We start from the raw sequence: 26,522 nt of genomic DNA on the forward strand, positions 1-26,522 counted from the left end.
TATTCAATTTTAATACATTAAATTGCATATGTGCATAGATATATAAATAACAATATTTGAAGTATTCTAATGACCAATCATTATTATCTTGGGCATGAAGTGATGACAAACTATGAAAGTGATGCCCAACACTGGGAGCAAAACTAAAGGTCAGTCTGTTGTGCTAACATTTCTGTATTTTAGAAAACAGGTTGGAGAACTGGGAGGGGGATTTTCTTAAAGAAGATGGGACACCTGAAAGAAGGAGATAAGGCTAGGTGTGGCAGCACATTGGGTTTACTTGTTGGTTTTGTGTGAGGGACAGGAAACCAAGGGTGTTAACACCAGAGATTCTCCAACTGAAGCCATCAGCTAAAAGGAAGAAGAGATTTTAGAAGTGTCTAGCAACTTTAAGGCAAAGGATAAAACGGGACCTGCCTAAAGAAAGAGAAAAAAATAACATTTAACAAGTAGTGTTTAGAAAACCTCAATCTTTACATTCCCACATTCACATCAGAGTGTAGTTTCTGTCTAGAGTTGCTATCAGATGAATTGGATGATTGCGCAATGCAAGAACTCATCAGTTATTTTGTTGACGAAGGCTATATCTTGATGCTAAAGTCATCAGTTTCTGGAGAGAAGTGTCTAAATAATTAACAAATTTGAATTATTTAATGCTTTTATTTAATGCTTTTATATAAAAGAAAATAATACTTTTATTTTCTTTCTGTGTGATAGAGGTCAGTAAAATATAACATTGAATGTAGTCCTTGAATTGAGAACAAGAGTTTGGCCTTCCAAAACATAGGTACGATTTTTTAGAAATATATTTTAATTGATTCCTGAGAGGGAGAGAGTGGGAGAAAGAAATAGAAACATCAATTATGAGAGAGTATCATTGCCTCCTGCACACCCCACACTGGGGATCTAGCCTGCATGTGCCCTGAATGGGAATGGAACTATGATCTCCTGGTTCATAGGTTGGCGCTTAACTCTGATCCACACCGGCTGGCTAGATATGATTTTAACATGTTACCGAGTATAATATAAATTTATAGTACTCATGTTTGGGAAATAAAAATTTAGAATATTCATGTGAACCTCATAATCTTATTACATGTGAATATAAGAGTTCAAATTGAAAAGGAGCCTCACTATATGGGGCTACCTGCTTTTGCTAGTATTGTCATCCCAGCCAATTTCTCTAAATGTTTTACTGTCTCCTGTCTGAAAGTGGTGGTAATACGGATGTTCTTAAGATCGTGTTTTGTGTACCAGGATTATTTCATACCAGTGGGCATTTTCTTTTGTGAGCTTGGATTACCCAGGTGTTCTGATTTGAAGTAGCACATGCCTTTTCCTGATGCCAACAGTATATATCCAGTGAAGGTGTCAACAGAGAGCTGTGTTAAATAGTTTTACCCTGCTACTCCTCTCAATTAGCTATCCTCTCAAGACGCCGCCTGAGGGGATTCAGAGGATGAAGCTGAGAACAATCTAATGTTGCCCATACTCGTCTGCTTGGGCTGCCATAACAAGATATCATAGCCTGGGTGGCTTAAACAACAGAAGTGTATTTTCTCAGAGTTCTGGAACCCAGAAGTCCAAGATCAGTATGCCGGCAGGGCACATTTATAGCGAGTCTTCTTCGTGGCAGCCACCTGTTCTCTGTGTCTTCACAAGGTGGAGAGTTAACACCTCTGGTCTCTTCTTCTTCTAAGGACAACAGCCCTATGGGATTAGGACCTCACACTGTGACCTCATTTAACCATCACTACCTCTCTAAAGGCCCCTTCTACAAATATAGTCACACTGGGGACTAGGGCTTCAATTTATGTATTTGGGGGTGGGGTGGGTGGGGATGCAGGTGGCGGTGGGGAGCAAGGAATTCGGTCTATAACACTACTCATGCATGTGAGGGTATGGAACAACATGACTTGGAACTGCTGGGTTTTTGTTGTTGTTGTTGTTCTGTATTTTCTAGACATAGCACTTGTAAGTTCTGCTAGAGAATTACCTGCCCTCCGCCCCAAATTTGACACTATTCTTTCCTTATCATTGTCTCTTTTCCTCCTCTTGAAGATGGCTTTGCCTGAAATGCAGTCTTGGTGTTTGTAGATTCCCATTTGACTACAGATAGAAAGACTTATTACACAGTAATTATATAAAGAATGTGAAAAGGTGTTATGTGTAGGATGGGAAATATGTAGGTGTTGTATGTGAGAAAATGTCCACTGTGCTCATCAAATAAAAACAAAATCAAAGGGATGAATTTTTCTCTGTCAGTTGGTGAAAGCAGGACAGGATGTGAGGGGGGACGTTCTCAGGGCACTGCTGGTGGGCAACAGGGCAGTTTGTTTTGGCTCCTCAAAGTCTGAAGTATGCACAGCGTCCTCATTCCATCAATACCAGATCTAGGAATTTATCTATTAAAAATGTCAAAAATGTAAAAATGGAATAAAAATTGCAAAGAAAAGATAGATAAATTATGATACCTATGGTTATTGAGTACTAAATATTTGTTAAATTACTATAGAAAAATTTTTGTTGATATAAGAAATAGTTCACCCCCTAGCTGGTTTGGCTCAGTGGATACAGCATCGGCCTGCGGACTGAAGGGTCCCAGGTTTGGTTCTGGTCAAGGGCACATGCCCAGGTCTGGGCTCGATCCCCAGTGGGGGGCGTGCAAGAGGCAGCCAATCCATGATTCTCTCTCATCATGGATGTGTCTCTCTGTCTCCCTCTCCCTTCCTCTCTGAAATCAATATATATATATATATATATATATATATATATATATATATATATATATATAAAATAGTTCATGATATTTTGCTGAGCAAAATAAATTTTTTAATTAAAAAGCATTGCATTGAGACCCCCTTCTGTAAAAGTTATAATGCAGAATGAGTCATTTCAGAAAAAAAAATCAATAAAATATATACCAAAATATCAAAGTGCATACACTATATGGGGTGGTGGGTTTACTGCTGATTGCTATTCCTTTGCTGTGTTTGTGTGTGTGTGTGTGTGTGTGTGTGTGTGTGTGTGTGTGTGTGTCTACATTTTTGGATTTAGCATAGATTAACTTCTAATTTTTAGTGGATTATCTCTAATTAAAACTGAAGTACTTACCCATAGACTGTGAAGTCAGGAGGCTTAAGGCTGTTTATGTTTACTATTCAGTGATCCATAGCTCGGTTCTGGCAGACTTTGCACAGCCCTCCCGCTCCTCCCTGTGCTGTGAGATAAGGAGATCGGGGGTGGAGGCTGATAGGCTTCACCATCCATACATAGTGATGACCAAGGGGTTCAATGAACTTCGGATCTGAAAAATTATGAACCATGAAAATTATTCCAAACCATTTTTGTTCAGGCACAGAGGTTGCCTTGGGTCACAGTAGCTTTGTCTGAGGGGGATAAGCCTTGTGAATTTCACTTCTCTTTCTTTTATTGCTATAGGAGAAAGGGGCGTAGATAAACAGACTAAATTATTATTTATATTCTGTGGGTCAGAATTGTCAAGTGCCTAAGGATATACCTTGATTCATTGCCTATTAAATCACGTATTTTATTATGACAGGTTACTGTCATAGTTTTAAGAGTTGCATTTCATATAAATTGGTGTGTAGACGAGCATTTAGGAGGCAGTACAGGTTATGCGAAATAGGTTGACACATCAAAGAACACTAAAATAGGAATGAAAGGAGAGAACATCTGGGTTCTAGGTCTATTTATGTTACTTAATAACTTTGGGACCTCATATAATTTCTTTGTCAAAAAAAAAATGTGTTGATGATAATACTGGCCCAGAGCCTGAATTCACATAGGCCCAATAACATTTAGAAATCACAAATGTTAGAAAATAATTTAAAATATATGACTCCTCCTTTCTCAGCTTTGGGCTGTCCTTAGATAGAGTCCCCTTTGGAAGCCACAGGCATGGCTGTGGGTGCAGATGCAAAGCCAAAGGTGCATCTTCCACTAACCACAGGCGACTTAGCCTTTTTCTTTTCTTCTTACTTTCTGCCCCTCCCCCTTCCCTCATCTCCCAAACCTCTCCTAAACCGAAGGGCATGGCTTTCAGGGGATTTTACCTGGACACAGCATTTGTTCATCTGCTTATCTACATCCTCATAATTGAGACTTGAACAAATAAAAATAACAGGTATGAAAGCAAGTTGAATACACAACTGCACTTTATTGTCTACTTGATTCCACCACCATAATTATTTAAATCTGTTCCTTTAATCCTGTTGGCATCCATCACCTAAACTACTTTCAATAGCCATGGTTGCATTTTACCAAATTATATTTACTTTGATCCTTACTCTTTTTTCAAACTCTGCTTCCTAGTATTATTTCCCCAACCCTCTTTGTATATATTGTTTGTAACAGACTTGTTTTTCCAATGCTGTTCCAATCCCTATTGGTAGCAGTATAAAGAATTTACTTCTAAAAAATTAAAAACAAGTTAAAACTAAGTGGAAATTTCTAATGATCAAATTAGATGACCAGTTTTTTTTTTATTATATATTTATCGGCATAAGAAAAGGCCAAATCTATAGAGAATTTTCATGAGTTTACTTGAGTGGATACATATACTGGGTGCAAGATCTCTGCTCTGAAGACTGTTTTGGAGTGTCTTTTATGCATTGAAATTAAGGAGAGGATGTAGGAAAACTGGAGAAAGCACAGTGAGGTTTGGATTACAGGGGAGTTAACAAGATTATGTGTTCCCTTGAGGGTTAATATTCTCATCAAGGGGTAGTACTTTTGGTATTTCAGAGGCATGTTAACCTAGATGCACAAGAACAATGGACAAGGCTGGCTTAAAACCTTTTACTAAAGTTATTGGCTTAGGGCATTGACTACCCACCATGGCCTGCCCAGTTAGTAATTTATAGTCAGTTCGCCCTGTCAGGTTACTTTCACTAGAACTCCTTTTTTCCCCCTACACATATTTTAAGGAAAATTTGTAATGGAGCCATTTGGGTTTGCATATCCCTAAATTATTAGCTAATAATATAGTGTTAGGGCTGCTATGAAAATTATGTCACTTAGTGTAAAAGCCAGAATGTACAGACACAGTGTAATAGGAAATACCTTTTAGCATTCACAGAGCACAGGTGCCTGGAGGCACATGGAATATGATAGCTTTAGTAAGAAAATACCCTTTATTTAGTCCTAGCCTTTTATATTAATAATGATTTTGTAATGCCTTGTTAAAAATGTTGTCAGTTGCCCGGCCAGCATGGCTCAGTGGTTGAGCATTGACCTATGAACCAGGAGGTCAAGGTTCGATTCCTGGTCAGGACACATGCCCAGGTTGCAGGCTCGATCCCCAGTAGGGGATATGCAGGAGGCAGATGATAAGTGTTTCTCTCTCATCATTGGCATTTCTATCTCTCTCTCCCTCTCCCTTCTTTTTTGAAATCAATAAAAATATATTTAAGAAAACAAAACAGCCCTAGCTGGCTTGGCTCAGTGGATAGAGCTTCGGCCTGCGGACTGAAAGGTCCTGGGTTCAATTCCGGTCAAGGGCACATGCCCAGGTTGCAGGCTCCACCCCCAGTAGGGGGGCGTGCAGGAGGCAGCTGATCAATGATTCTCTCTCATCATTGATGTTTCTCTCTCTCTTTCCCTCTCCCTTCCTCTCTGAGATCAATAAAAATATATTTTAAAAAAGAAAACAAAACAAAAAATGTTTTCAGTTAATTATTTCCTATACTGATGAGCATTGCTAGATAACATATGTAACAATTATTTTGGTCTTATTCATTTGTTTAAGACAAATGCAATGGTATAAAATATTAGTATAACCTGTGCATGTGTGTTCATTTACGAACCGGGATGATGTTATGAGTTTCTCCATTCTTTCATAAATGAACTCAGACAAAACAAACTATGGCAAATGAGCTTTGCTAGATTTAAGGAGCTTTGTTTGCACAGAGTAAGAACTTGGTAAATATTTGTGGAGTGGGCTAGTTATTTACTATATTTTACAAAGCCAACTAAATTTCTTATGTTAATTGTGCTATTTCTTAATTATTTATAAATTATTAACCATTTCTTTCTGTGATTTCTGTAGAAAGGGGAACATAACAGGTTTTCTTTTTAGGTTGAAATGTACCAATGCCCAAGTAATAAATTTACCTAACAGATATGTAAAAGTGGTTTGACTAGCTTCTTTTGAAACTCAACATTTCTTTATGTCTTTATTCTTTCTTTTAATCTTATTTTCCATTTTCCTTCCCCGGATTATCTCAAAGATGAAACAGAAAGTTGTGCATGTATTGTGGAATTTTGTTGGGGTTGCTGTAGGAGAAACTGTTCTATTTATTTGTTTCCCCTTCTGCCATTTCGTTATGGGTTTTCTCTGTAGTTCATAATTTTCATTTTGCCAAAGTATATGGCTTAGAGTTGCCTGATAGTTGTGTTTGTTGACAGTGACAACATCAGATTGCATTGAGCGTGTCCTCTTGCATTGCAGGAGCTATGCCTGTCCCCGACCAGCCTTCGTCAGCCTCAGAGAAAACCAGCTCCCTGAGTCCTGGCCTAACCACCTCCAACGGGGATGGCTCAGAAACAGAAACCACCTCCGCCATTCTTGCCTCGGTCAAAGAACAGGTAGAAACATTCCACTTATACTTATGGGAGTATTTAAACAAAAAGTTCTTTCCTGTTGAATAATGATCATTGGGAAAATATTCATGATTTACTAGTGGATTGTTGGCATTCATTATCAAATTAATATAACTATATGATTACAGTTGTTTTTGACTCCATGTTTTTTTTCATAATTCAGGCAGATATTCTTGAAATAATAGCCCATAAGGCAAATACAACTTTATAGTCATACTTACATATTGATGAAGTTTTGGCAGATTTGGTGACGGACCTAACTTTTAATACTATTAAATGCACTAAGTCAAATAATTCGTCTTTAGAAAATATAAAGTCTAATAAACTGTCAAAATGTATCCACAGGGCTGAAAAATTAGCATGTGTGATAACAGGTGAATGTAATGTTGGGTCAATGCAAATTTGCCTTCTCAGTGTTTCTGAGAGGATGGGTCTGGAAGAACACAAGAATTTCCCCTTTAAAACTAATTGACATTTTGATTGTTTCTTCTTTCAGCATTACTTTGCCATAAAAATGGATAAATAAATAAAATTTGAAGGCTTAGATCTAAACAAATTATTTCTTAAAAGTCGTGTTCCTTGTAAATAAGAGGTAGTAACTAATTAAAGAAAGCTGGAAAGTCAGCGTTTTTAATCACTTCTTTTGGCATGTGCTAGAATATAAGTGAGAATTGTTATTAACAAAGCATCCTGTGATTGGGTTATGTGATTTTGGGATGTTGAATTAACAACCACAGTGGGTGAGAGTGGCATAACTTATCTAATTTCAAGAACATCTCAACAAAGCAATAGTCTAAATGGGGTAATAAAGGATCGTTACTCTACTCAAAAAGGGACTCTAGTTTTTTGTTTGTTTGTTTATTTTTTATAAGTAGGGACTAATTTAGGTAAAAGTAGGAAACCACCTTTATGCTCAAGCTATCAATAAGGAAATTGAAGGAAGAGCCATTGACAGGCCCTGGCCGGTCGTTCAGTGGTTAGAGCATAGGCCTATGCACTGATGGGTTTTGGGTTTGATTCCCAGTCAAGAACACATACTTTGGTTACAGGTTCAATTCCTGGCCCTGGTCAGGGCCCGTGCAGAAGCCAGCCAATTGCAGAAGCCAACCAATTGATGTGTCTCTTTCACATTGATGTCTCTCTCTCTCCGTCTCTACTCCTCCTTTCCATTCTCTCTACAAATCAGTGGGAAATGACGATTTAAAGAAATTAAGAAAAAAAAACAAAGTATTCCACCAGATCTGGAGGTGTGCAGCTAAGTAGGTACACAAAAGAAAGTTAAATAGCTTGGTTGGATAATATAGTTTGTAAAAAATAGTCAGTAAGCAGGAGATAAATTTGAGGCCTAGGCAGTATTGCTTGATTAGTTTACTTTCAAGTGCCAACCTGGGAGAGTTTTCTGATTATTTTTAAGAAACAATGGAAAAGGTGAGCAAAGGTTCATGCCACTCGTCTCCATACACAGGGTACTGTTTGTAATGGTTGGATTATACCATGCTTTCTTATTTTGGTATGATTTGGAAGCCCTGCTAGGCCAGTAAATACAGAGTAGTGACAAAATATAAAACATAATACATAACTTTAACAAGAAAACTCCCAGACCTGTCTGATGACAACTATAACATTTTGTCAAAGGACATAAAAGGATTCAGAATAAATGAAAAGTCATGCCACAATCCTGTGTAGGAAGGCTTGATATCATAACCACATTACCCACTCCCAAATGGCATATAACGTTTAGACAGTTCTGGTTAGGAAGCTGTGGCTGATGGTTCATTTCTTTGGCAAACTGGATCAGACTATATTAAAGATTACATGGAAAGTATAAATATATGATACCAAGAAAATTTTTTATAAGAGAGATTTTCACTTTACCAAGTATGTTCATTTCAGTAGTGTCCAACTGCCCACAGATAGAAAGAATGATTTCTAGAAGATATAGCTGCGGGTTCAGAACAGGTTCAAACATGTATTCGAGTTATATGTATTTGAAGTATTTTTGTTTTAGCACAAAGCAGTGGTTTAGATGGCATTAACATAATTGGCTAACCATCTGGAAGAAAATTAAAGAACATAACTCAAAACATATACAGAAATAAATCTCAAAAATAAGCAATGTAACTGTATAAAATAAACTATAAACACATTAGAAGAAACATTGGGAAAAAAAATTTATAAATTACAGATGGAGCCAACTTTTAAGTATGAAAGGAAATTCAGAAACCACACATGAATGATTGGTGCAAGTTGGCAAAGTGAATACCAAAAATAATAAGCAAAAACTCAACATACAATGTAGAAAAATGGTCCAAGAGAATATACGTGCCACAAATATAGACAAAGTATTGATATCATTAAAATAATAAGATTTCTGGTATTGATTAAAGATAAATGAAAGAACAGAAAACTAGGCAAAAAAAATATGAACAGACAATTCACAGAAGTAAAATGCAAGTAACCAATGAATATTTCTCACCATAATGTGCTAATCAGGGACATAAATTTCAAAATAATATTATTTTATTTAATCTACCAAATAATAAACATCTAAGTGTAGTATATATTGTAAGCGAGCCAAGGGTTAGGGTTTGAGGAAATTCACGTTCTTTTTCATTCAAAATGGGGATGTGCATTGTTGTTATATTTCTGAAAATGATATTTTCCTATGAATTAGTATTTGAAATGTTCAATAGCCTTTGATTAGCCTAGCTTAGACTGATATGTTTTATAAAACTGAGTGAACTAGAACATAAGATTTTTATGCATATGAGAATTTACTGAAAATTAGTTACAATAGAAAAAAAACATAAAATTATACTGATTGATGAAGAGTTGAAAATATATGTCTTTTATGTAAAATACTTCATATGAAAGATAGCAAACATATATTCTGAGCTGACTGCCATGTAATAGGTTACATAGTTGATTTGCTCATTCATTAAACATACAGAGCAACTTATATAAGCAAAGCACAATAAAGGGTAATAAAGGAAAAGTATATATAAAGAAAACTACCTGATAGAGGTCATTGGAATAAGTTGTTAATGAGACTAAGTACACAAGTTCTTAGGCAGGTTAACTGCATAGAAATAAATTCTAGTTTATCACCATATAATGAAACTTAAGTCATGCAAACCCCAGGTCATGAAATGCATCCCACATAGCATTGTATGGCATGACTAAGATATTTGTAACTTAAACCTTAGTATCTTTGCACTCAGCAGCTATGGATTGCTCAATGAAGAGCTGTTCATTGATTTTTTCCTTTGTTCTAATTTCCTGTTTTGATTGCTTTTTAACTGGTAAATTTTACACTTTTATATCAACATAAATAGAACCATGAATTCTGTTACACCCTGTGGGTAATTTCCTGTGTTTCAGACCATCTCATTTCTGACTGTTCCCAAGTCTTTCCTCGTATAGGGATTTAAGAGAGAGATAACTGGCCCCCATTTCCTGTCCTGTAAGTGAATATCTTCCACCAGAAGAGGATGAGAGGACAGAAGTGGGGTGTGTGATATCCCGGTCATATTATTTGAATAAATAACTGACAAAGGTGATTGATACCGTTTATCACAGATGTGGAGGCTAAAGAGTAAGACAAGTTGAGGGATTTATTTTTAAGGATGGGAAATATTCCTATGATGATGGCAATGACCAAGAAGATATTAATGATGCTTGGGGAAGGTGGAAGAGTTTGATAATTTCAGGAGAAAACTCACTGAGTAGGTGAGAGTAAACAGGATCCAGTACAACAGTGGAGGGAATAGCGATAATTCATTTGTGAGAGCAGGAGAGAGGCCACGGATGTGATTGCAGGTAGGCGGATGGCTTGTAGTCTGTGTAGTGTTGGTCTGAGCCAAGGTCAAGAGGCAGAGGCTGTGAAGATGAAGGATGCAAGAGAGTGGTTATTAAGATGGATCTTGGAATGACACTGATTGAAAGGGGATAAAGACAGAAAAATGGATAGGGGTGATGGATTCACAAAGTGAATGCATACACATGGTGATAGCTTGAGAACCTTGGGCTTGAAATCAAGAATTTAAAAGCAATTATAATTAATGTCAAGACCTGGATATGCCTCTGGGAAACGAGATCAAAACAAGAAATGAGAGAGAAAGCTTTTTGTGGACTATGTGCAAGCCCGTGTGAGAATAATGACAAAGCAGTGGTGATGAGAGAGAGTGAGCTGAGGCTGAATCATCCATCAGTGGAGAGACCCGAGGTGGCCTCATAACCCTGAGAAGTACAAACACATCTGCTCATGATTGGCCTGAGCACAGCCATCCTTGTCTTCATTTGTGTGTTTACACTCTTTAAAAAATTGTTAATAATGTTGGACAAGAATTTGCATTAATTCATGCTGTGTAGGTCTTTGTATTTTATCTTAAATCAGCGGTTCTCAACCTGTGGGTCGCGACCCCTTTGGCAGTCGAGTGACCCTTTCACAGGGGTCGCCTAAGACCATCCTGCATATCAGATATTTACATTATGATTCATACCAGTAGCAACATTACAGTTATGAAGTAGCAATGAAAATAATTTTATGGTTGGGTCACAACATGAGGAACTGTATTTAAAGGGCCAGAAGGTTGAGAACCACTGTCTTAAATAAATGTTTACTGTATTCTTAAGAAAAAAACACATGACTTTCTGAAAAATATACTTGTTTCATAATAATATTTCTTTCCCTTCAGTTGATCAATGTTTCATCTGATCATCAATGCTTCCAAAGTTAGCATCGAAGGGGTCTTCATACATAAGTTAAAAAAATCCTGGGGCATTTTTTAAATCTTTAGAGTTCCTCTAGTTCATTGACCTTTGTAAATTATTATGGCTTGGCAAATGTTTGTAATAATTCTACTAGCCAGGTATATTCATGAATAGATTGCATAGCAAATGTCTGGGTCTGTACCAGTATATGCAAATGTGTCTATTCATTGCATTCAATTGTGTTAGGTGTCTACTTACTGTATGCCTGGAACTATGCTTCCTCTGGGTGATACACGGATTTAGAGTTTACCTTAAAGCAGTTATCAATGGAGTTAAAACTAAATATATAAAAAGAGCCATAAACTCTTTAAAATCTGTACATAAAAGTTTAAGAAAACTCTCTAGTCCTTAAATGATCAAACTGCAAATAATTTATGGTGATAAAAACATTTTTAAAATTGACAGCATTTATAACCACAGACACACTATTTCTGCAGTAATTTCTCTTGCTGTTTAAATTCCACACAGATTGTAAATCATAGTCTTGATTTTAGAGGAACTTTTCAATACCATTATTTAGGATTTTGGTAATTGCTAGGTGGTAAAGCAGAAGTCCTCTTGCTTTTAATCATTTTTATTACTGTATTTGCTACAGGAAAGCAAGGGTAAAGGCCTTGCTGAGCTTTCACTATCGGCAAAACTGTTGTACAGGGCACTTTACATAGGCTATGTCATATGAATGAAGGTAGTAAGCATTTAAATAGATGCCTCATTAAAAATCTAATGAAATCTTGATCTTTTACATGGATTCATGTGATGCTAGCATGCCTTTATTTTTATTTAGCTTCTACACTTATAATTGTGAAAACACATTAGCTCTGTATAACAAGAATATTATTGGAAAGGAACACGTTATAAACTGCTTCCTTGATTAGTATTCTTCCAGTGCCACATATCACTGCAAGATCTTTCAGCATTATTAGTGTTACCATAATGTGCAGCAATAGTTTCTGATAATGAAATGTGGAAAATGACCTATAACTATTAATCAAATTTCAGAGTATATTTTGGAAAGCATCTTATAAAAGGAATGGCAAAATTATCATCCATGAAAAAAAGGAAATTAAAACACCTTTAAGAAAGGTCAAGAAGATAGAGACGGATTATGAGCAAAGACTAGTGAACTTTATATTCATTTAGTCAGAGAAGAAAAGAATTATACATATCACAATGCTACAGTTGAACTTTCTTTGTATATCAAAATTATAATGAGAATTACTTAATTGATGATCTTTCACCTTGTTTCAAGTCACATGCCCATTGAAATATTTTAAGAAAAACATCATTTTCCTGAATTTTTATTATAGAACATAGACTACATTAGGATCATTATTGGTTTCAAGACGGATTGAGATAGGAAGGCACAAGGTAGAACTCAGCCAGAAGCTGTGGAACCAGGTCCTAGTTAATGGTATAGCTCATATCAAGGAAGGGGCAGAGCCCAGAGTCAGAAAATATCAGAAAGCCTTGTGAATATCCTACACACAGAATGGCAGGAAGGAGTAGACTGACCACATTGGGTGTTTGTACTTCCAGCAGGGCAAAGAAAGACCAGGGCTTATGTCGAATTCTCGAGTTCAGAGTAGGAAGGAAAGACTGATGAGACTTACTAGGCTTGATGTGAGTCTGTTTCTTTATGGATCTTTTTCATCACAAAAATAATGGTAGGGACTAGAGATCAAGGAAAAACAAGGACCATAAACCACTTGTATAAGAATTAATTTAAGAGTTCAGTCATGAGTGAATAATTCGGGAGTGGATAATCTTTTTTCTCAGCCCCCACTGCCATGCTCCCTTATGTGTATTCTATTCTTGCTGGTAAGTTATCTTGACTTTTCTCCTAAAACATAATTTTTCCCTTAAAATTTTAGTTTGTAACTCAAGACACATATGCTTTAATCTATCTTTATAATCAGCCCAAATTCTCTTCTAAGTATTAATTTATTTCCTGTCTGTTCTTTCCCCTTTGAAGGTATTTTTTCTAGAGGCTATGATGGAGGAAATATAAATGGACTAAGCTTTCATATGCTAAATTAGGAGATAAGCTTTTAGTATGTGTGGCTTGTAACATGACATTATGGTGCATTTCTAATGCTTCTTTCACATTTATCATTAGAATTATTTGTTAGATGTTTCTATGTGAAATCACATTATTTTAAATGTGATATTTTAATATTTTAATGAATTTCCCATTATAAAATAATTCATGCACATTGTAGAAAAGTTTAAAAACTCAGGGAGGAATGAAGTTGAAAAGTTTATTTAGAATATTACTGCAACTAGAGGTTGTTGCAAAGATTTAGGGAGATTTCCTTCTAAGATTTATACAACTATATACATTTGTACAATGTTATATTTTGCTTTATAAATATTTATACTTGATATAGTTAACATTATATTAAGAGTAGTTTTTCATATCATTAAATATTATTTGTAAACATTTTCCTAATGGCTGTGAACTGTGATTCACTGTGAATTACTTAATATTACAATGTTATTTAACTTTCCCATCTTTGTTGATCACTTAGGTTGATTCAGTTTTCTCAAAATGAGAAAAAAAAGACATGTCATGCTTCCTAGTACATAAATCATTGGGTCTACTTTGACAAGAGCTGCCTGGGGCAAAGTTTTGAGAAAGAGTTTTAAAGACCCTTACAAACTCACTGGGAAAATATCTACTACTTAATTACTGGGAACCACAGGCAGGACCTATGAAGCAGGAGATCCTGGGTATAACAGTCAGTGCCCTACATAGGGTTTACAAAGTAGGAAATTAACAGAGAGAATATTCTAGAAGGAGTAAATGGGGAAAACATGTTCAATATTCAGAGAAACTAAACCAAGTATCTTAGGAATTATCATAGAAGAAGAAATGATGTTAAATAGTATCTCAGAATAGCAAAAAACATTTCTAAAGCATACATATTAAATTTATTTACAATTTATATTCTTTTCAAAATACATTATGAATATCTATAAAATAGAAAATATGGGTAATATTTTCTATTTATGATCAAGAGGTTGATAATTAAAAAAAAATATATTCAGTTTTTCTACCTAAAGCCATGTAGTAAATTGTTGTACAATTGAAATGAAAAGTCAGATGGTTTTACTCTGAATCCAGTGCTCTTTTCATTATGCTACATTGTCTCATAATCTATAGTAATAAAAGCATAATATGCTAATTAGACTGGACGTCCTTCGGGGCATCCTTCTGGATGACCTTCTGGACGCTGGGGCTGCAAGGGAAGCCCAGGTTCTGGGTGCCAGAGGGAAGCTGGTGCCGGCAGCCAGGGGAAGGAAGGCCTACTCTTTCACGAATGTTGTGCATTGGGCCTCTAGTTTAGATATAAAATGGTTTATGATACATTTATTGTCTTATCCTTTTATAAGAGAAAAATTTCTCTATAACCAAGGTTTTGCTGATTTCAAGTTTAATGGTTCCCCTGCCTGCCTAGGTCTTATTTAACTAAGAAAAGGAAGGTGTGTAATTTTACACCAATTTGATCTGCCTTATATTTTTGGAGTCTTGAAGGAATTGTTAATGGCAGTCCAAACAAAATGAATTCAAGGAACTTAGGTACCTCATTGTGAATGTCTGCAGAGAAGATATGGGAGGAAGGGAGTTCTGTAGGTTGAACCACAGCATTGTTTTTCTCCAGCATTCCTGTTTCTGAGAGGCAGTGGCTTAGATGGAAGTTATCTCTAGCCTACATCAGGGGCACAGGTAAACAAGCCCCAGGCAGCCCATAGATCATGTTCACGTTGCTATCACTCAGCTGCCGTCATTAAAGGAATGTGCAGGCCCATACCATGGGCTCTAAAGGAGCTGGCTATACGGTCCGCTTCCATAGAAGAGTGAAGACCAGCACCCTCCTTTTTGACTAATGACAAGTCCTGACTTTCACATTCTACTCAAGGCCTCTGGAAGCAGCCGGACCCCTTGCCTTAGGAGAACAGACACAGTATGAATAAAACCAAAACTAACATATATAACTTTTGACATGTAATCTTCAGCATTTAAAGTAGCCAATACTAAATAGAGCCACTCACCAAGTCCATATATAGTTACCTGGGGATGCCTCCTGAAGCTTACATGTCCTGGAAGGTCTGCGGGATGAGGAAGTTATGTACATAATTAAAACTTAGAATTACAAAATAGTTCATCCAAGATGATTCCCTCGTTGTTTTAGGCAAGTACAAGCAATCCCATGCACATTTTGAGATTGCCATCTCTTCTGCTCTGGGAAGTAGAATTCTGAGATATCAGTTCAAGGTGTTAAAGTCTGAGTTGATTTGCAGTTTTTGAAGTACAGTTGTAGCCCTCTTGGCCTGTACCCACACCCATGCCTGAACAGAGGAGAAGCCTCCATGAAAACAAAACATCTGCTTTGTATCCAATCCACCCATTAGCTAACTCAGACACTTTTCATAAATAGTACCATGCACTGCATTACTTGTCAGGGACCTGAAATTGCCTGCTGTAGACCTCCTGTCAAAGGCCAGCGGCAATTTATTCTTTATTTTTCTTTTCAGTGTTCTTATATTTAAAGTTTATTTCTTTTCTCTTTTTTTAAATATATTTTATTGATTTTTTACAGAGAGGAAGGGAGAGAGATAGAGAGTTAGAAACATCGATGAGAGAGAAACATCGATCAGCTGCCTCCTGCACATCTCCTACTGGGGATGTGCCCGCAACCCAGGTACATGCCCTTGACTGGAATCGAACCTGGGACCTTTCAGTCCACAGACCGACGCTCTATCCATTGAGCCAAACCGGTTTCAGCTAAAGTTTATTTCTTTATTTAAATGTTTTTATTTGTTTATTTATTTTTAATTTAAATTATTTATTGTTTAAAGTATTATATAAGTCTCACCCCCCCATTGACTTCTCCCCAGCCACCCCCATCCCCTAGCACATGCCCTTCCTCCCCTCTCCCCCGCCCCGTCTGTGTCCATTGGTTATGCTCATATGCATGCATACAAGTCCTTTGATTGATCTCTTACCTCCTCACCCCCCGCCTTCCCTCATAGGTTGGACAGTCTGTTCTATGCTTCTATAACTGGTTTTATTTTTGTTCATCAGTTTATGTTGTTCATTGTTTTCCACAAATGAGTAAGATCATATGATATTCTTTCTCTGACTGGCTTATTTCGCTTAGCATAATGCTCTCCAGTTCCATCCATGCTGTTGCAAATGGTAAGAATTCCTTTTTTTTACAGCATCGTAGTATTCGATTGTATAGACAAACCACAGTTTTCTAATCCACTCATCTGCTGATGGGTACTTAGGCAGTTTCCAAATCTTAGCTATTGTAAATTGTGCCGCTATGAACATAGGTGTGCATATATCTTTTCTGATTGGTGTTTCTGTTTTCTTGGGATATATTCCTATAAAAAATCTAGAGTGTACTATCTGTATTTTGGGAATTCTGTTTATATTAGGAACAAGTTTTCAAACCTCTACTGAAACACCTTCCAACAACTCAACTTTAATAATGATGTAGTTATATGTTGACTCAACTTTTATGGGGACACGAGATAAGAAATGACCAGAATGGGAGCTTTTCTGGATTGTATGGAAACCTGATACTGAAAACCTTTCCCTCACTGTTGTGACTTGATTTAATAGAAATGAAATGTTTTAGTGCTAGGTATATAACACTGCTGTTAATATTATTAATAATTAACAACTACAGCATGTTCTGAAAAACACCTGATTTTATTGAATTATTTATGGAGTAGGGTTATGGCTAAGGGAGCCTCCTAACATTTGGAGGCTCCAGACACAAAAAATATTTCCATATATTTGTATTGAGGGTATGAGTTTATAAATTAATTTAGTGTGTTTTCCTATTTTATTTTAGCTCAAAAGTAAATGTCTTGCTAAACTGTGATAAAAATCCTTGGCTTAGTTATGTGGAACAAGGGTCTCGTCTCCACTGTTATATTGATTATGTTCGTTTGCCCTTTTTAAAATAGTTGTATTGGATCTCTGTCTAACCCTGTGAGCTACCTTCACATGGTTCAGAATTAGCCCATTTACATTGATGAATCCCAGGTCCCTGGAACTATAATTTCCTCTGTAAACAACCTGAATCGAAACTCATTTAATTGGTTGGAATGAGATATTTTCAGCTTAAAATTAGGTACATTAACTTAAACCTATTCTTCATTAATAAAATATATAGGTGATAGTCTTTGTCCTCAAACTAGACTGCATGCCTTATTTCAGCAAAAGGGAAAAAAATAAACAATTACCATGTTAGCACATGAATCATCAACTTCACATAAAACACACGAATACCCAGTTCTTTTTGTTTATATGCAATTATGCCAAATGTTTGTTGATTATATTTTTTAATAATTTTAAATTACCCTTTGAAAGCATACTGTTTCCCCAAGTATTGAGCGATCCAATTATTTGCTTATTATAGGCTTATTTTGTATTTCCCTTGTATTGGGGATTTTTTTTCTTATTTTTACTTTATTTATATTTGTGAGTGCATACACAGCACCATCTGTATTCCTGGCTGACACCAGCACCAACTTGCTAGCATTTCCAATGAGCCATCTTCAGTTTTGCCTCTGGTCAAGTGGCTACAACTGATGTCATTTGGAGGAAAGGCAATCTGTTCTCACTGTTATTTGTACACTGATGACAAAAATAAACAGTTATTATAGTTGTAAGCAATAAGTTCTGAGGTAATTTGCTGTTTAGAAGTTGATAACTGATTTACTCATTTTTCCTTATTTATAAAAGTCATTTGGTCCTAGCCAGTTTGGCTCAGTAGATAGAGCATCAGTCTGTAGACTAATGGGTCCTGGGTTTGATTCCAGTCAAGGGCACATACCTCGGTTTCAGGCTTGATCCCCAGGCCTGGTTAGGCATATGCGGGAGGCAGTAAATCAATGTGTCTCTCTCACATCAATGTTTCTCTCTGTTTCTTCCCCTGTCTTCTGCTCTCTCTTAAAAAATAAAAAAATTTTAAAAAAAGCAATGGAGAAAATATCCTCAGGTGAGGATTAACCAAAACAAAAAAAATAAAAGTCTGTTGTATTAGACCATCCCTATAGTTTTCTCTACTACTAAGTCTCATCATTCTACACATCCTGAGGTAACTTTCAAAGCCAGCTTATTGAAGTAGAACTCACATTTTATACAGTTCATCCCATTCAATGGTTTCCAGTATATTCACAGAGTTGTGCATCCATCACCGTGATCTAATTTTGAAAACCTTTATCCTCTCAAAGACAAACTCTGTGCCCATTAACAGTCTCTTCCCATTCTCCTCAAACCCCACAGCCCTAGGAAACAACTAATATATTTTGTGTTTCTATAGATTTTCATTAGGCGGCCATTATATATCAATTAAATTTTAAATATATTTGTGAATGGCCCTTTTCACTTATCATACATAATGCCTCAGGGTTCATTCATGTGGTAGTAGGCATCATTAGTTCATTCCTTTTTATTTCCAAATAATATGCCATTATATTGCTATATCTCCTTTCATTTACCCATTCATCTCTTGATGGCCTTTTGGGATTTTTCTAATTTGGGGTTATTGGGAATAATGTCATCATGAATAATTGTGTACAAGTTTTTGTGTGGACATATGTTTTATTTCCCTTTGATAGAGACCTAGCAGTAGAAATTCTAGGTTATGTGACCATTATGGGCTTCACATTTTGAGGAACTGCCAAACTATTTTGCAAACATGCTGCACCTATGAGAGTTCCAGTTTCTTCACACTTTTGCCAATACTTGTTGTCTGTCTCTTTTCTTATAGCCATCATAGTGAGCTGAGGTAATTTTTTGAAATGGACTGCTAAACCAGAGCCAAAGGAAACATGCCAAAAATCCTATGGCAAATTAATATTTTTTTAAAAATTTAAACATTACATTAAAAGTCTCTATCAGTATATTTACATTGCAGACAAAATAAGCTCCCTAACGTGAGTTATTATAAGCCTCGGTATTCTTGGTTCAGCCTACCCATGCCTCTGAAGAGCCTAGAAGACAAATTACACAGGGCGGGGCAGAAATAGGTTTATAGTTGTTTGTATGGAAAATAAAACAATACTTAATAAGTGGTAATATAAGAAAAAACTATCATATACTCACAACTGTAAACCTACTTTTGCCCCACCCTATATAAGTTTCAGATGGAATAACCAATGATATTTGGTGTGCAAATCGTGATGGTAAGGTGGGATGGATGGGTTGGATGGGAAGGAAAGCTAGAGAAGATGTCTCCAAATATTCATGATGGAAAAGGAGTAAACTTCTATTGGTCAGCTGATAGACAACTGAGTAGGGAATTAGGTAGGATAAAGGAGCAAACTTAGGGAGAGACAGATTTCAGATTTGTGTCAGGAAGATTCTTAGTTGCAAACTTAGGCAGCTTTAAGCAGAAATGAAATAATTGAAAGACTTAGATAAGTAACAGAATAATTTGGAATGCCCAAATAGTCAGGCTTGGGGTTCATATTGCTAAGGGCGATGGTCAGTTTATTGGCAGTCCACTTTGGGGGTGGGTTCAAAAGGTGGATATTTTCTTTTTTTTATAATATATTTTTATTGATTTTTAGAAAGGAAGGGAGAGGGATAGAGATAGAAACATCAATGATGAGAAAGAATCATTGATAGACTGTCTCCTGCACGCCCCCTACTGGGGATCAAGCCCACAACCCAGGCATGTGCCCTTGCCAGAATCAAACCGGAACCAAACCGGCCAGGGCAAAAGGTGGAAATTTTCAAAAGTGAAAGAAATGTGCTCAAAGATGCTGGCAAGTGACAAATTTAGGAAAGTACCAAAAAGCATAGCTGGTTACTGCTTTCTCTTCAGGAAATCCACTAACAATCAGTGATCAATAGCAGGCTTTTAACCAGGGGTTGGTGGCATATGAAATGTGCAATGGCTACCTATACCTGTGGTGATTTGTGATCCTTGCAGCCCAGGGTGGTGCTGGGTGGGGCCTTTGCTGCCAACTTCATTCATGCCTTTCCACATCATACAACAAAATATAATTACTTTCTCCCTAGGTTATGAAACTAGAACATGAAAAGAGTTGGGAAGGATATGTGCTTAGTGTTACCTAACTTTTCCCCATTCCATCCCCCCAAAAACCAAAACTACCCATAAATTGAAAGAAAGAAATAGTGAATTTGTAGTCATTAGAATTAAAGAGAATCTGAATGAGTATTATCAAGGACTCACATTGAATAGAAGGTTTAACTAAATGAACTCAGGTGTCCTCCAAATATTAAATATTTTTGAGTCTGGCATTCAACTTGTTAAGTGGAATCTGCTTATTAGTATCCCATCACTAGATTTAATTTTACAGCTCGTAAAATTTATTACAACTTTTTAGTATTGATCAAGTTTAAATATAGGATAGGACCAAAGTATGTTTATAGTTGTTAGTACAGGAAGCACAGAGTTTATTCTTGTATTATTATTTATTAATTATTTTATTATTTTCCATATGAACAGCTGTAAACCTGCTGTTTCCATACCTTGCATATTCAGATTTCTTATACTTGTTAGAAGTGTTTTCTTAGTGGTCTGTGATATGCATGCATTTCTAAATGTTTGGCATCTATTGACAGAGCAGTATTATATGTAGCATTAGAAGCTATTGCCTCTATAGTGAATCCAGTTAAAGACCTGAGCTAAGATATTTGATGAACCTTTGATAATTAGGGGAGAAATCAGTTGCCATTACTGGTCTGAAACATTTCTTCCAGTTTCAGAGATAAGTTATATTTTCAGATCTTCTGCTATGACACAAAGTAAGCTAGTAGTGGCATTTGAAGAAAAGGTGTCATCATGTTTTAAGGATTTATTCTTAAGTAGAATACGTGGTTTGGGCCAATATTCAGCATGGTGGAAAAAGTGATATATATGAGATGTGTAGATTTTGTTTAAATTACTCCAGCATTTTCTTACTGAATAGCCTTGGTTAAGGTAACATCTCCCAGAAATTGAGTTTGGTTATCTAATAAAATAAAGGCAATCAAATCTTAGAATACAGATAACACATATGAGTTAATTACAATCGAATGGGAATCCATGGTCCTTAATTAGTTTATATCAACTTGGTGAGTTGTTCTTCACCAGTCTTTCTTAGAAAATTAAACATATACACAACCTTAAACTCAGGATGAATTCATGAAACCCAAAGGTAAATAGAGTTTGTTTGTTTGTTTGTCTGTCACTTAGGAAATTGGGAAACAGGAAGAGGGCATTTGGCTGAGATAGAACCATAATACATTAGCCTTTAGAATTTTATTTATTGTCAGATTCTTACATGAGATGGTCTATAAATATAATGTTGAAGAAAGAGTGTGGGAGGTTTTTGAAGCTCCTTGATTTACACTTAACTATGTTAAATTTCAACTTTCTGGGAGAATATGTAGATCATTTTTTCTCACTTTTTTAAATTAAACTCTTCATAAAGAAATGTGTCTAGAAATCAGGGCATTTGTGTTTATGTGATTTAAAATTCTCTGAAATCACAAGTGTGTAGCCAAGTCTCAGAGCATGTCTGATACCAGAAGTCTGGGGGTGGGGGGACTAAAGAAAGCAAGTTGCCTTCTTGTCTTGGTCTGCACATGGGACAGTTGTGTTTGAGAGAAGGGAAGACAGTTCCTACAGAAGAATGAGCTCAGAGACAGAGCAATTTAACCCATGTAAATCAAATCCCTTATTTACTTAATTAGCTGTGTGCATAACTAAATTGCTACTATTTTTATTTTTATTTATTTTTTGATTAGAATATACATTTTTTTAAGTCTGATGACTTTATAATAATGGAGGGTCCTTCAGACCTGGTATAAAGGACTCCAGAAGTACACCACGAGAGACATAACCTCGTAGGGCTGGCTGCCAGGCTCACCCTAAATTCCTACTCTATGTACTGTCCCAGACACCCAGTGTGTGTGTTGGCCACAGAGAGCTGAAGCATAATTTCTCTGAGTCTTTTAGTCTCAGCAGTGTTTATTGAGTGAAGTCTGACAGTCTACTGTACATCATTTGGATAATTGGAGACCTTGTTTTCTGCCCAGTGAAGCAATCTAGAGTGGTTGGTTCAACTTTTTGAGAGATTCAGTGAGATATCCCAATATCCTCCCAATAAATTATTTTTTGTTGTTTTGTGACCTGAAAACCAATGGACCAGGCTGTGTATTGCTACTTGAGTCAATTAAGCAGAGACTGGGTTGAATCATATGAGCATTTATTCCAATAATGCCAACAGTATGGGAGAGCAGCAGGTCATCCACAAAAATTGGCTCCGCCCCTCCCCATAAGCCAGCTGATTATATTGGGTAGAAGGGCAAAGTTTACATGGGAAAGTAAGAATTATAGGCGTGGGGAAGAGGCAAGGTATAACGGTTGTAGGTTACAGGCAGTGTAGGCTGGGGGAGGGTCCCAGAGGGTGGTTGCCTCTGGGCACCTCCAGGACCAGATTACAGGCAGTAAGGGTTGCAGGGGTTTTAAAGGGCACCTGCCTCTGGGACTAGATTGTTTCAGCCATGAAGTTGTAAGTCTTTCCATAATGATTGGCAGCTCTTGGGAAAGGAGGATATACTGACTACATTTTGATGTGAACTCCCATGTCCCAGGGCATACAACTCTCAGCCAGGTTAGAGTGGGCTTTCTCTAATCAGAACAGAACAATCACGGTTAACAGAGCATGATTAATATTTCTTATAATTATAACTGGTCCCCAATATTCTCTTTCTGCCCCTGTTTTTTGTCATTATTGTTTTTTTGCTAAACTAGTTCAGTTTGAGTATCTGTGACTTACAACCAAATGTGTCTTAGCTAAATCATGTACTTTGGACTTGGTGGGTAGCTTTTTAAAGGAACACCCATGACTTTCCCTTTTTTAAAGATGCATACAAGATGCTCTTTAACAGTGATCAATGAGTTGAAGCATTATAGGACATTGACTCCTGGCAAAATCAGAAGAACTGAATTTCTAAAGAGCAGACAGAGAAATCTGCTCCCCTCATGTTGTGATTTGGGCAACATTCAGTCGTTGGTTATAGTATCTTTTCCTTAGGTGAAAAGACTTGATTGACTAATAAGAGAGTTCTGGAATTAACTATTAAGTCAATTATTTGGAATACTTATTAAGAAGTCATCACAAGGAGCCAGTTTCCTAAGAAGGAACTATCACAACTTACCTTGTTCCTTGTTGTTGTTGTTTTAGATTACCATACAGATAAGAGCTGTGACAATCTGAAGATAAAGGCAGTGTCTGGTGATGCTATTCTTGTGTAAAATGAGTAAATCTGGAGTTTATGCCTGATAGTACAGCTCACCTCTGCAGTGGTCAAGAAAGAATTAACTTGCTCAGAGAGAATTGAATATTAAATTGGGGCATGTTTTCTTTTTCTATTTTTAAATCAGTCTGCCTGGACATGGGCAGTAGAGGGAAATTCAATCTAAGACAGAAGTCATGCTCCCTCAAACTTAACATATTTTATTTTTACATAACTACTATTGTTGCCCTTAATAATGATAATCATAATAATAACAGCTAAAAATTATATAGTGTTATGCAAATAAGTTTTCATTCTTTATCTTCCTGAATTCTTACAACTTAGATATAAAGAAAGTTGTATTATCCTCATGTTAAAACTAAATGAGACCAAGAGAAATTCTAAAGCTTGCTTAGGGTCTGTCAAATTTCAGAGTGGGATCCCAAACATAAATTTTCTTGCCTTTAAAGTGAGTTTGCTCCCACACTACTCTCTAAATGTATGTGAATGAAGCGACAAATGTTTTGCTCTGTAACTAGTTGAGTAAGGTATTTTAGAGAAAAAAGAGAAATTCAGGCAATGATCTTTAGAAAAACAGAGTTTTTCCTAGAAATGTCATTATCCCTGGTACGATAAAAGCATTTAAAGATTTGTTGAGGCGTTTGTTTCTATCTCTGGAAGATCGACTCCCAGTCAGTTTTGCTGGGGTTTTCCTTTTTCATTTTCTACCAATTTTAGCTCCACAAGAGCACTCCACCATCAGATTCATTCACTCTGTTTTCAGATACAATCGTGAGGAAAATCTTTCAGGTTCTCTTTAAAAATAAATTAAGCCACCACTCACAGTAAACAAACACAGCTCATGCAACAAAATTAAGTATAGGGGATAATTTACAATTAAACTAAAACTTAACTTGCTGTTAAAGCTACAGTCTTGTTACAGCCATGGGTGTAACATGGAATCCTCAGGGTACCCAAATCGCCTTTGCCATACTTCTAGGAGAACAGTAGATCAAGACGGCAAGTTTAGGTTTTATGGTTCCAACCACTAATATTAGTCTTCAAATGCATCACAATTTTTCTTGTATTTTTGTACCTTAAAAAAGATTCGGAATGCCGAAACCGGTTTGGCTCAGTGGATAGAGCGTCGGCCTGTGGACTGAAGGGTCCCAGGTTCGATCCCAGTCAAGGGCATGTACCTGGGTTGCGGGCACTTCCCCAGTGGGGGATGTGCAGGAGGCAGCTGATCGATGTTTCTCTCTCATCGATGTTTCTAACTTTCTGTCTCTCTCTCTTCCTCTCTGTAAAAAATCAATAAAATATATTTTAAAAAAAAGATTCGGAATTGTAGCCCTATATTAAATTTTATAACTTCCTATTAAAATGGAGTTGACTTTGCCCTAGCCATTTTGCTCAGTGGTTAGAGTACTGGCCCAGTGGACTGAAGAGTCCCAGATTCAATTCTGGTCAAGGGCACATACCTGGGTTGCAAGCTCTATCCCTGGCCCAGGTTGGGAGAGTGCAGTAGGCAACCAATCCATGTCTCTCTACAATTGATGTTTCTCTCTCTCTGTCTCCCCCTCTTCTTTCCACACTCTCTAAAAATCAATGGAAAAAATGTCTTTGGGTGAGGATTAACAAAACATAAATAAAATAAATAAAATGGAGCTGACTTTTAAATTCTCCAATGATACTGAGGTTGTTGGTGTAGGGTCTTATCTTCCTGGTGAAAGTACTAGGAAAAGAACTGTTCTGTGTTTGGGTCTATTTGCATTTCTTATGTGGCTGAGTGCTAAATATCTCTATGGAAAATAAGTGTATAAGCCTTTATAATTTTCACTATGGAATATAATTAATAAAAATATTAACGTTATACAAATGTCCTTCTCATATTAGTATATATTTTTCATTTAAGCCATCAAGTATAGTGATTGTGGGATGTTCCTAAACTTTAGTTTTAGAAATTAATGACTGTTTAATGTTATTTTACTCTCTGTTTGCTATATGGAAAAGAATAAAATTATATCCCAAATTTATAAAAATATTATTTAAATTATTCCCATTTGCTCAGCATTAATTGTTAATTGAGTTTCAAATAGATAGGATAATTTACATTTCATTAGAGTTTGACCTTTATTAGCACTATGATATTCTTATTTAAATTATCTTCATAAATTAATTTTATCTTAAGAGTGTTCTGTGTGCTTTTAGTGAATTAAAAACTAACACTGAAAATGTTTTAACATTTTCCTGATGTCTTGGTGTTATTAGTGGGAATACTAAATTTACTGAGTTTCATCCATATTTATAGAAGCAAAGTCTATGCTAGAGGGTCCTATATCCCAGAAAATCTGTGAGAGTTCCTTTGTTTAATATATTCCCAAAAGTGATTTTTTTTAAGTCACCTACCACTTTGTCATTAAAAAAAAAATGTAGTGAAAACATTTAGCTGTGTGAGCTCAGAATCTCTGACTTTCGCAAGTGGTAATTATAGAATAAAAGGTCAAAGCAATTTTCTCCTAGTTGATTTTTAAAAAGTGATTGTATGTGGATAGCCTTTTACAATTTACTGACTTCTTCTGAAAACATATTTTGGTTTAATCTTTCACTACATCATGTGATTGGCAGGAGTCATTTAGTTAATTTCACCCCACAGGTAAAGAAACTGGGGAAACATAGGGCTTAAGTGTCTTCTCCAACATTACACAAATTAAAAGCTCCAGATCCAAGGTTAGAATTCATGTTTGAATTTCTAAGAATCCTATATAATAAAAGGTCAGGGACCATAAGCATAATGACCAGAATGACCACTCGACCAGTCGCCATGAAGTACATTGACTACCTCTAG

At 36.3% G+C, this 26,522-nt stretch overlaps 1 protein-coding gene across 5 annotated transcripts in view; it reads left to right on the top strand.

The window, feature by feature from the left end:
- The window catches only part of CTNND2 (catenin delta 2), a 782,618-nt gene that overhangs the window by 134,653 nt on the left and 621,443 nt on the right, over positions 1-26,522 (top strand). For all 5 annotated transcript variants that reach the window (XM_059694779.1, XM_059694782.1, XM_059694778.1 and 2 more), the window contains exon 2: positions 6,473-6,609. In XM_059694779.1, the coding sequence (XP_059550762.1) occupies positions 6,473-6,609 (137 nt within the window). The remainder of the gene's footprint in view (positions 1-6,472; positions 6,610-26,522) is intronic.

This window comes from Myotis daubentonii, chromosome 4 (assembly GCF_963259705.1).
Source record: "Myotis daubentonii chromosome 4, mMyoDau2.1, whole genome shotgun sequence".
Taxonomy (NCBI): domain Eukaryota; kingdom Metazoa; phylum Chordata; class Mammalia; order Chiroptera; family Vespertilionidae; genus Myotis; species Myotis daubentonii.